General features: G+C 31.0%; 1 protein-coding gene across 1 annotated transcript; it reads left to right on the top strand.

Annotated features, from left to right (window-relative positions):
- The first annotated feature begins 2,792 nt into the window (after nt 1–2,792).
- On the top strand, nt 2,793–5,947 carry LOC114304173 (Heavy metal transport/detoxification superfamily protein). The gene is made up of 5 exons (XM_028249326.2): nt 2,793–2,944; nt 3,040–3,187; nt 3,563–3,795; nt 4,257–4,344; nt 5,272–5,947. Exons 1-5 carry the CDS (start codon nt 2,936–2,938, stop codon nt 5,631–5,633), a joined length of 840 nt encoding a protein of 279 aa, XP_028105127.2. The 5' UTR covers nt 2,793–2,935; the 3' UTR covers nt 5,634–5,947.
- Nucleotides 5,948–12,856: the final 6,909 nt, after the last annotated feature.

Here is a 12,856-nt window from a genome sequence, read left to right on the forward strand (position 1 = left end):
TTACATTGTGAAGTACAAAATACTCAAAAATATAAAAAAAAACAACATGAAATTTCGTTACAAAATAAAAATTACATTGCAAATAAAGACTAACAATTACATCAAAAAATAAATGATATTGCAAATTTGAAAAATACATTATCCCGTAATTATTCATCAGGAGGTAGGGGGAAATAAAAATTTGGGCTGCTCACATTTGAGGATCACTTGGCAAAAATCTCATTTTTTCACATTGTGTAATACGCTTTCATCTGAGGGTCCAAATGAGAAATGTCCATAGTCATTATTTGGTGTTCTTCCTTTCTCATCTCAAACTCATGTTTTTCATCTCAAGTTCTTTCATCTCGTGTAGTGCTTGAATCATTTTTTCTTCTTTTTCCTCTTTTTTCTTTTCTTTCTCAGCAAGATGGTGGTTAAATGTGTCTAATTGTGTACTCATTTTTTGGACTTCAGTTTCAATGGCTTGATTTCTCCGAAATAATTCTTTTGCAGATTTCCTACCCATCGGCCTTTTACCCCTTGCAGAGACACTGCCCTCACCAACAATTGGATTGTTACCAACACTTGGACTAGTGTCATCTTCAAGAGACATGCAATTATCCATAGGGGAATCGGGGGCTGAATCAGGGAAAAATGGTGTATGTATCCTTGACTTCACCGTATTCGTGGGAATTACATCTTGCCACCTGATATTGTTTTGCAAGATTGACCAACAATGTTCAAAAGCAAAATGTTTCTTTTCATCTTGATGGTATAAAAGTTTTGCTTGAAGCATCTGTATCGATAAAGTACTAAATTAAGTAATTATTTAATTTTTATATGAGACGAAATAAAATAAAATAAAAAACTAACGTCATAAATGAAGATGAAATCTTACTAGATCAACTTGAGACATCCTACGTGGGTGTAGATTTTCGACTTGCGCTAAACATCCACAAAATTTGTTAGAACATTTCATGATTGTACCCCATCAAGATTGGATAGAAACTTGTGTTCTTGATTGATCATTTTGAAGGGAGCAATAATTTTCATAAATTCTTCCCCAAAAGTGAGTATAAGATTGTGAATTGCCAACAATTGGGTCTTCAGAAATGTGACACCAAGCTTTACAAAGTGCTATATCTTCAGCAATGGTGAATTATTTTCCTCTCTTTATTTTTGATGAACCTTCCATACCGATTGTGTAAAGAAAATATAAATAAAAATGTAATTTAGAAAGTTTGTTGTGAAATGAAATTGAGTAAAAAGAGAGAAGAGAAGGTTTGTATTTATAAAAAAAAAAAGCCGTTATGATATGATTCACTTATATTTTTATTTAATTTTTATTTTTTTAATGAATAAAGTAGCACACTTGGATCTCAGCTGTTGGATTGTTATTAATCAACGGCTGAGATCAATCATGGGTCTTTGTGTCTCTGCCCATTGAACAAAATAGCACAATTTGGATAAACTTCAAAGAAGATCAGAGAGAGAGAGAGAGAGAGTTTCAAAACACTTCGGATCAGTGAGAAGATCACCTTCTCTATCCCCGTGTTTCTCGGATCACTTCAAAACACTTCGGATCAGTGTCTTTATCCTTCGGATCACTTCGGATCAGTGTCTCTACTTTGAAACACTTCAGATCACTTCGAAACACTTCGTATCAGTGTCTCTGTCCTTTCATCTCTGGTTCTCGCCTTCTCTCTCTCCTTGTTTCTTGGATTAGTGAAGATCAGAGAGAGAGAGCTTCGGATCAATGATTTTCAGATCGATGGGTCTTTCTCTCATCTTCATCTTCAGATCGATGGAACTCTCTAAGCCCTAACCCCCCTATCTTCTCTCACCCGAAGCTCTAACCCCTCATATTCTCTCACCGGAAGCTCTCTCTCTTTCTCTCTCCTTCGGATCAACCTTCTCTCATCCACTTCCAGATCATCCACCTTCAGATCAACCTTCTCTCATCCAAGTATTTTTCTTAATGAATTTGTGAATATTGATATTGGAGAATTTGTGAATATTGGAATATTGGAGAAATTGATATTGATGAATTTGTGAATATTGGAGAATTTTTTGAAGATTAATTTGGTATGAATTTGCTGAAATTCTTGATGAATTTGTGAATATTGATATTGATGAATTTGCTGAAATTCTTGTTCATTCTGATGAATTTGGTATGAATTTGATGAATTTGCTGAATATTGATGAATTCTGGAATATTGATGAATTCGTGTTCATTCTTGTTCATTTCTTTTATAAAAAAACTTCATGCATTCTGGAAAATCCCAACTGAAAGAGAATGAGAGAAGGAGGGAAGAAAGAAAACAGTTTAATTTTGGGTGACTTGGCAGATTTGACAACTGCCAAATGCCAAATTTGGCAGCTGTTATAGCATGCCATTGGAGAAGCCAAGATTGCCCAAGCTGTTATATTATAGCTTTGGCAGCTGATTTAGTCATCCATTGGAGATGCTCTAAGCCTCCGTTTGGAAAGTGGGTTGGCTTGTTAACTTTTTGGTATTTTTGACTATTTTAGCCTGGGCTAAAAAGCTTGGTTTGAGAATGACTTTTTAGTTTTTTGACTTTTTTGACTTTTATGTGAGAGAAGAGTGTAATGATTATAGATTGAATGTAATGTTTTATTTATTATGACTAAAATAAATTATTTTATTTTTTGTGACTATTTTAACCTCAAAATCACTTGCCAAACATCACGTAAGTCCGCCTAAATTTAAATGTAAGTGAATCTAATTTTAATAATTTTCTTCCAGCACATTATGACATGCATATGTATACACACATGCAATAAAGAGTAACATGTATGTATCATTGCACTACTTTCACACCATCAATTCACACCAACCACCCCACTCCTTCGTTCGCGATAAATACACTTCACCCATCTACTTTCCTCTCTCTCTCTCTCTCTCTCTCTCTACAATTCATCTCAGAGATTCACAATGGGCAAAGTATGTTCAAGTCTCAGCTTGGCCTAAACTCTCTCTCTCTCTCTCTCTCTCTCTCTCCCTCTCTAACATTTTTGTCTTTGGATGTATGGTTGCAGAAGAAGAGCAAGAACCAAGGCAACCAAGTCGAGCAGAAGAGCGATGGAGGAAAGAAGGACGACGGTGTCCTCACTGTCGTTTTGAAGGTCGACATGCATTGCGAGGGCTGTGCTACCAAAATTAAGAAGTCTATTCGAGACTTTGAAGGTGCGTTTTCACTTCAAATTCGCCAAAATTCATGCTCTGTTTCCTTCTATACTTTACTCAGCTCTTTTTCCACTTCGTTCCTTTGATTTTCTCACTGTTTTCTCGCAATTTTCCCCGGATTTTGGCCCTGTGTCTCTCTTGTAGTTGTGGTTCTACTTTTTCACACACTCTTTACTCTGTTTGTGCTTTTGTTTCCGATTCTTTTGCTATATACATATTTATGTGTATTTTTGTCGGGTTCAACAAATTCTCTCACTTCACAACTTGTATTTCCGATTTTTTTGAAATATATTCTGGTGAATTTGTCCGTGTCGAGAATGATATCTTCGATTTTGTTACTCATTTGATATAAATGCTTGTGATTTGTGTGCGAAGGTGTTGAATCCTTGAAAGGAGGCGATGGAAACAAGTTGACAGTGATCGGGAAAGTAGATCCGGTGAAGCTGCGAGAAATGGTTGAGCAGAAGACGAAGAAGAAGGTCGAACTCGTCTCTCCGGTGCCGAAGAAAGAGAAGGATAACGACAACAAGGACAAGGACGGTGGCGGAGGAGAGAAGAAGACCGGAGATAAACCGGAGAAAAAGTCCGATGGCAAGAAATCCAAAGAGGTAAATTGCGCTCTGCTACTGTACGCCTGTGTCGTATTATTTCCTCTCTCCTCTTCCCTCTGGACTCTGGTGTTTTGTCTTTTGTGTTTTGCGCATCTGGTCCACGTTGGCCAGCTCAGATCTTTCACATCAAAAGCGCTTGTGATTCATTCATTCATTCAATTCAATTTGAAAGTAACGGAAGTTACTCCGATTTAACCGGTAAATCATGTGCATGCATATTTTAGTAGTTCCAATTCAGCGCCATTTGTGCTACTCTCGATATTTCAAATCAAACACTTGATTTCAAATTCATTGACGATTTGAATTTTCGGATTTCATTCATTTACTTGCCTTACTCACCTTGCTATTCACGTGAGAGGCCAGTTGGTGGCGCATTTTAGCCGAACCTAATTTATGGTTTTTGTTGATCTGTTTGATTTGTTAATTAATTAATTGTTTATGGTTTGTAAATCTCTCAGCCGCCGGTGACAACGGCGGTTATGAAGGTGGATCTGCATTGCCAGGGATGTGTCCAGAAGATTCGCAAAACCGTCAGCAAGACCAAAGGTGAGAATATCATTCCCTCGTTAGAAATGTTAGGATGATGAATTTTTTTTTTTTTTTATGAAAATGATCTTAGAAATTTGTGATTCTTAGATTATCTTGATTAATATATGATGTTTTATTTTAAGTGTAATTTAAAAAATATAAATTTTTCATAATTATTTTCATAAATTTTTTTTCATAATAGTTAACATTGCTTCTCTTATCGATACCTTGAGTAAATTATATCAATAGCCTTTGCTTTTGCCTGGGAGTTGGTTTTTTTATTTTTTTTGATAATTTTAATTTGAGTTAAAAAGTTTTATTTGAAATAATTTTTTTTTTATTTTTTTTAAAGTTTATAAGAAAAAAATAAAATAATATGAATTAAATGTAATATTTTTATTTATTTAATTAAAATAATATATTTTATGTTATATAATTATTTAAGCGTATCCACACATAGCTTTCATACATGGCGGTAGTTGGATTTTCACATTATGAATTTATCATCTAATCAATTATGCCTGACATGACATGTGTTATAAATTTTGAAATAAAATTAGAGAAAAGATAGGGATCATGAAAAAACTTTTATGAAACTGGTCATGAAAAATTTATGATCCTTGGATTATCTTAATTAATGTGTAGTGTTTTATTTTAAGTGTAATCCAAGGGTTATAAATCTTTCATGATCATTTTCATGAAAGTTTTTTCATGATACCTAGCATTGCTCATAAAATTATACACTTATAATTTCTGTAAGTCGTAAGTTAACGTTAACCGACAACATTTTTTATAAAAAAAAATTAAATTATAAAATTTAAATGATATTATTAATTGAATTAAATTAAAATAAATAAATTACTAGTCAAAATTGTATCAAAAGGATAAACGAAACTATGTAAAGGTGTACTTAATTTGCTTAATGGATATTTAATGGCGTTACAGGATATCAAGAGATGTCCATTGACGCCCAGAAGAATCTGGTAACGGTGAAAGGGACGATGGACATGAAGGCACTGGCCGAGTCACTGACGGAGAAGCTGAGGAAACCGGTGGAGATAGTCCCGCCAAAGAAAGACGGTGGTGAGAAGAAAGAGAAAGGCGGTGGAGATGGTGGAAAAGGAAAAGGCGGTGAAATGGCAGGCGGTGGTGATGGTGGCAGCCAGCAAGAGGATGGGATCCAATTTGTGCAATATGGGTATCCAAACCCGTATGTAAACGGGTATGGGTTGGGTTATCCGGTGGGGCAGTTCCATGCTCCACAAATGTTCAGTGATGAGAACCCAAACGCTTGCTCTATCATGTGAGGATGATTAAGGGGGCAGATAAGGTAATTATGGAACTACCCTCCTATTATTAGGAAGAGTAATGCTAGAGACACCAAATTTTCTACCAAATAAATGACCAAATGTCTCACATGGGTGTGGGGTCCGCAATTTTGTGGGCCCCACACCCATGTGAGACATTTGGTCATTTATTTGGTAGAAAATTTGGAACCTCTAGTATTTTCCTTAGGAAAAGATGAGAAGATGTAAATAGCATTAAAGATTCAAATTGGGGGACTTGTTTTGTCTTTAATTTTGATTATGACCTTAATGTTAGTAAGATTGATGTTTTGACTTGTGAGAGTTTATCTTCCGTGATTGGTGTTAAAATGTTATTGTCAAATTAAGGTCTTGTTTGGCATAAATTAAAAAAATTAAAAAGTTAAAAAGTTACTATCTTATTTAAGTTACATCATCTTATTTAAGTCACATCACTTCTCTATTCTATCACTTCAAACTCAATCCATATCCAATGTATATTTTATAAAGTTAAAAAGTATATTTATTTAGATCATTTTAAATAACTTTTAAATTTTGATATATTTTATTAGTTTCAAAATCTTATAATTTAGCTTCCTTACTTTAATCATGCAAATGTTATTTGTTTTATTTTTCTTAATATTAGGTGAAATTGTTATTTGTGAGATCTTATCGAGGGGAGAGAGAACAATTTTTATAAAGTTGTGTCAATTAACAAACATTATATGTGATTTGTTTTGACGAATTCTTGTCAATTTTTTATTTTTATAAGTGTATTAAGAGTGTTTTGGGAAGAGAAAAAAAAAATTAATTTTTAATTTTTTACTCATTTTGGACTGTATTATCTTTCATATTTTTTATTTATAAAAAAATAAAATAAATTTAAAAAATTTAAAAAATAATTTTTTATCAAATTCTCAAAACAACAGTTACGACATCGACAAGATGCAAGTCTATTTGTCTATTTTTGGTTTATTCAAAATGGCATGTCAATTCTAATCGTGATCAATTATAAAAAGGCTAAATCAATGAGTGCGCGCAAGATTATCTTTTGTCAAGACCCACATTTTTTAGGAGTAAAAATTCTAACAATAAGGGTCTGTTTGGAAAGATAGATTGTGAATTTTTTTAGTTATTTTAATCATAAAAGATAAAATAAATTATTTTAATTACAATAAACAAAATATTACATCTAATCTATAATTATTATATTTTTTTCTCACAAAAAAAATTAAAAAGTCAAAATTTTTTTTTTCAAATCAAACTTTTTAAACCAAATTAAAGTAACTAAAAAAATCAAAAAAATTAAAAAATCAACCACTTTCCCAAACCAAACCCTAAAAATCATGTAGGATTGTTGGTGCACCAATTTGTAAAGCAGAAATAAAATATTTTATCTGATGGCTGCCTTATATATTTGAATTGATGTGATGTGTGATTTTATTTATTATTTGTCTTATGTTAAAAAGAGTGATTAAAATTTAATATGATTGAACATTTAATATTTAAAATTAAATACAAAGTAACTTCTCAAATAGTACCAGTTATTTTGAGAAATGTGTTAAAAGTCATTTTTTAATTTTTAATTTATTTTTTTTTCACAAAAAAGTTTTAAAAAAAATCAAAAAGTAATTTTTAACTACCTTTTCAAAACATTCCTATGTAAATAATGAATAAAAATAATATTATTACATCAACTAAATTATGAGACATACTTGTTACATAATGTAATTTTTGAAAAATGCTTGGTATCTTTTTTTTTTTTGGAGATCCCTACAATCTCTTTGGATCTCAACTATTGAGGCGTTTGTGGGACCTATTCATATATATATATGGGGCGCACATCATCAATGGTTGAGATCCAAAAGAATTATGAAGGTCTAAAAAAAAAGAATCTCAATCATTGTTGATAATTCTTTTGGTTTGGAGTGTACTAAAAAATATATTTTTTTATTTTTTAGATCACATTATCTTTTTATTTTTTACATATTTTTTCATAAAAAATTAAAAAATATACTTATTTAAATCATTTCAAACAACACTATGGTGGTGTTTGGCAAGTGGGTTGGGGCTAAAATAGCCACAAAAGACAAAACAGGCTATTTTAGCCACAACAAACAAAACATCACATCCAACCCATAATCATTACACTCTTCTCTCACAAAAAAAAGCCAAAAAGTCAAAAAGCCAAAAAGCCCTTCCCAAACCAAGCTTTTTAGCCCAGGCTAAAATAGTCAAAAAAGCCAAAAAACCAAAAAGCCAACCCACTTCCCAAACGGAGGCTTAAGAACTTACTAATAAATTTAACAAATGTTTTCATGTAAAACTCACACTCATATATTAAGATATTTGATAATTTTATTGATAAATCTCATGAGGTCTCTACCTCACTTGTCCCCTACTTTGTTTTTGTGGGCTGTACATTGTTGTCCTTTCCCATGGGTGGGAAGAGGGTCCAGCAGCATTTCGCACGAACGTAGGTCATGTTCGTTAGTGGAGTATTTTAACACCCTCTACTCTCTATGCAACACTCTCACTATAGCTTTTTTATTTTTAATTACATTTCGACTTTCTTTGCTTTGATGTAAAATAATTTTAAACAAAAAAAAAAATTGTTTTAATTTTCATGTGTTTAGTTGATAAAATAATTTTTATGATAAAAAATTTAGTAGTAATTTCATTATGGATAAAACTTTAAAAGAGAATAAAATTAAGATAAGAATTTTGAAATTTGTGAAACAGTAACCGAAATAACGTAAAAATATAATTTATAGATTTTTAAACGTAATTTATTTTTGCCTTAAGATCAAAAATATTTTAATTGAAAAATATTTATTTATTTATTGACCAATCAAATAACGAAAAAACATTTTATTTTAAAACAAATAGAGCCTTTAACCTTTTTATTATTTTAAACGATACTCTCCTCATAATTAAAGTAAAAATTCTTCATAAAAAACCCTCATCTTTAAATTTATCAATGTCAATCCACCTTTATGCTCTATTTAGATGGAAATTTTTTTGAAGAAAAATGAGAATATATACTTTCCGATTTTCTCGATTCTATGTTTGAAATGGATTGCAATGTTTATCATTTTTTTACTCCAAAAAGCCCAAAAAGTAAAGGGTGTGTTGTTTGGCAAATGCTTTCGAGTTGTACAATAGCAAAAAAGTCTCTTTTTTTTTTTTTTTTTTTTTTTTGCTGCTTAAAATGGCATTAAAAAGCTGGGTTTTTTTTTTAATATTTATTTTTAAACTATAATTTTTCACTCAAAAAGGAAAAAAGTAAAAAAATACCTTTCAATTACTTGCCAAAAATTTAACTATTATTGAAGAGAATTACATATGTTAGTTGGAAATGCCTTCCATTAATGGAGATTTGGTGGAAAGAAGGAAGAAAGATAAAAAAAAGAAAAGAAAAAAAAAGAAAAGAAAGAGAAGGTACTTAATTATAATGCATGTACCTAAAATCTCCATGGAGTCATTGACATGCATGTCATTAATAAGGTGTGTTTGGTTTGAACACACCTCTTTTGTTAGTTTATTTTATCAAAAGCTAAACTAAGAATTAGAAAAATAAAATCAGAATTCAAAAGCCCAAATAAAGCTGCTTTAAAAGAAATTGAGCCAATGACCTTATAGTTTAATGGCATTACCCCAACACTTGTTGAAGATTGGGGATTCAAGACCCACTAGAAGAGAAAGTTGAACGTAATGGTCAAACCATGTCATCCCCAATATATGTATTATAATCTAATAATAAATTGTTATGTGGGTATATTAAATTCTATTATCCACATTTATTAGTAATTGGGATTGTGTTAAATGATAATTACATTTCAATGGGTAATCACATGATATCACTGTCAAATTTTTATTTTTGGTTTGCTTTTTTGTGATTTTTTTTTAATTTTTTGAAATTTTTAGTTAATGCGTTTGGAAAGTTACTAAAAGAATTGTTTTTTTAGTGAAACAGTTAATGTGATTTTTGATATTTTTAGCTGATAATAAATAATTTAGTAACTTTTTAAATTTTTTTTTTTTTTTTTTTTTTTTTGTGTTCTCAAAACAATCTTTGCAAAAATTTATTTTGTCTTCGGATCACTTTATGAAAAATCACTTTAGATGCTCTGATTCCTCAGCAGAAGTAGAGGTAAAGATTAGGGCAGTAGGATGGGATTGGGGCCCCAAGGGCCCAAATTATGGGCTGGATTGGAGTTTCTTATAATTGGGCCTACTGAAACCCGTACCTAAACAAATATAAATAAATAAAAATTGAATATGATAAAAAACAATTCGGGTCACATTTTATGAACTTGGAGTTGCCTGTTTGACAAATAGCAATTTTTGAGGTCAATTGCACATATATGTAAAAAATTCATATATGCACAAAAACAAAGATCGTAAACCCACAATTTAACTTCTACAAATCAAATAACTTGACAAGAAAGTTAGGCCTTATATAATTAAATTTGTAAAAAATTAAAAATTAACACATAACCTATAATGTTATTATAGATAAAATTGCGAGACTTAAATTATGAATCTCAACCTTTTCGTTGAGTTTTTTTTTTTTTTTTTTTTCCAACACTAAGAAAATCACAATCAAATGGCCGTGTATTCTATTTTTTCAAGGATCACTTACCAGTAAATCTTATACACAAAATTTAAAATTTATTTAGTCCAAAAATAAAACACTTGCACCAATTAGCCTTATATATTTTTAATTGTTACCAACAAAAAAACTTGTTTTTTTATAAATTTAAAACGCTGCTACATTCCACCATTACCGGACTTCTGTCAGACAGTCATCAGAGACTCGTTGAAATATTCAACATCATCGGGAAGTCGCCAGAGTATCGTCGGAAGTTCGCTGGAGTATCGCCGGAGTGTGTTGAACATCACTGGAAGTCGCCAGAATGTCTAAACTGTTTGTTGAATGTCAAGAATATTATTGGAAACTCACTGGAAGTCGCCAGAATGTCTAAACTATTTGTTGAATGTCAAGAATATTATTGGAAACTCACTGGAATGTCCAGAATATTGTCAGGAAAAAAAAAGTATAAATGGAGAAATTATAATGGAAAAACATAGCAAAATGTGCTAAAATATTGATAAACTGAAAGGAAAAAAAAAAAATAACAAACAATAATGGGAAAAAGTATATATTATTTTTCAATTTTTGTACGGTTTAAACAAATAATCTCCAATATTGATCAAATTGAAAAGCAAGTTTTAAAATTGCAAAATGCTACAGTTTCAAAGCATGATTCTATGAAGTATTTATCCCTATTAATCAAACTGGAAAACATGTTATGAAACTGCAAAATTTTACAATTTTAAAGTATGATTTATTTCAACACCAAAAAAATTAAAACAGTTTTCATCGCCTGTAACTAAAACTTAAAAATAACTTGTTTAGAATTTGAAAATTTTCTCCATTAAAATAAAAAAATAAAAGTGTGTAGCAGAAAAAAGATAGAAAAATTGATAAATCGAAGGAAAGAAACCGATATAGAGAGAATATGTACTCTGACAATTATTTTTGGTTTAGATCTAGTTGGATCTCATGTAGATTTACTCAAATATGATGTAGATTTGAGTACATGTACTCATCTTTTTCACCGGAAATTTGTCTTTTTTATCGTCGGTGAGGGTAAAGTAAGAAGTCAATAGTCGGTGGTTACCCGTGAATCCTAAGCAATGGTGATCATTGATGACTATATATTAGAAAGAGAAAGAGAAGGAGAAGAAGTAAAGAATGCTTGCTGGTCATCGAAAATCAAGAAGAGAAAGACGGAGAGAAGAACGAATGCACAAGAAGAATGAAGAAGAAAAATAGGTAGTAGACTTTTGAAAGTATTCAAATGATTGTGGAACTAAATAAACTTATCCTCTTTTAAATAGGACTCTCAAATAATTTATCCTTTGTTTTTTTGAGATCAATATTTTATATAAATCTCTCGATTAGGCCCATTAACCAATGCTGGGTCTGATCCTAAGCAAGCCTGTTTTGTATTGTCTATGTCTATTGGGATTGAAATACAAGAAAGGAGAAGAAAGAAAAGAACAAAAAGAGAAAAGGAAAGAGACAACACAAAAGACAAATCACAAACATATATAATAGCCAGACAAAGCCAACTCCAACAAGTGAGACAAGAGAGAGACTCCACAATGCGTGATCCAATCTTGCACAATTTATTTATATATAGATGAATAATTTTTTAGAAAGTGGACCGATTAAAAAAAACAAAAAACTTATAAAATTTTGTCTATTTATTATTATGTATCATTTTGTGATTATTTTTGTATTTGTATTAGAAATGTTAACTCGTTTAGGAGTGTAGGCAATAGTTTAACATATCTTATTTTGGTAATTCGAATATTTTATTTTTATAAAAGCCTTTGTGTATATCATTTATTAAAAAAATTAGGCCGATCTCACAATTATAGCCTATTAATTTTATCTTATTTGTTACCAAAAAAAATGAAATGAAATTTTGAAAGGAAGTAAAATTACTTGGACTTTGGATGATGGATTACTCCTTGGGCTGGTCCGGCATGTAAACAACAAAAACCTGAGTCCCCAGAGACAAAACAAGTGAAGCACGGAGAGTTGGGCTTGCTGTTGGAGGGGGGTATGTTTATATAATTTTTCTTGAATCGGATGAACCCCCTACATAAATGAGGGTTTTGATCCAAAAAATGGTTAATCAACTCACTCAAAAAGGGCTTCCAAATAATGGCGTTGTCAATTTTTTCTTTTTGTTTTTTAGCATACGATAAAATGTTAGTGGGTTAATAAGTTAGATTACAATAAAAGAGTCACAGTTGTTCCAACGACTAAAATATTGAATTCCTGACATTTTCATCGTCCCAAAAGACAATTAAATGGATAACTTGATCAACTGCTCTATCCAAATGGCGTTGTCAATTGTGCTAACTTAGCTCACTCAAAATAGGGTTTTGATCCAATGATGTGGATGTGGATGTGGATGTGGATGTAAGCCTTCTAATGAGCATAAATAAACAAAATGCGCGAATTAGAAAAAAAGCATGAGCCAAGTTAAGAGAAACAACAAGGTATTTTTTATACCTTTAAAAAAAAATTCTCAATTTGACATACAATAATATAATATAATATGTGCAAACTTTTAATTTGTTACACACTCAATTATATAGATACAACTCACTTGCTACATCATTTTGGATCTAAAATTGTGAAT

The sequence above is a fragment of the Camellia sinensis genome, chromosome 12, assembly GCF_055761805.1.
Source record: "Camellia sinensis isolate YWXY chromosome 12, ASM5576180v1, whole genome shotgun sequence".
Classification (NCBI taxonomy): Eukaryota; Viridiplantae; Streptophyta; class Magnoliopsida; order Ericales; family Theaceae; genus Camellia; species Camellia sinensis.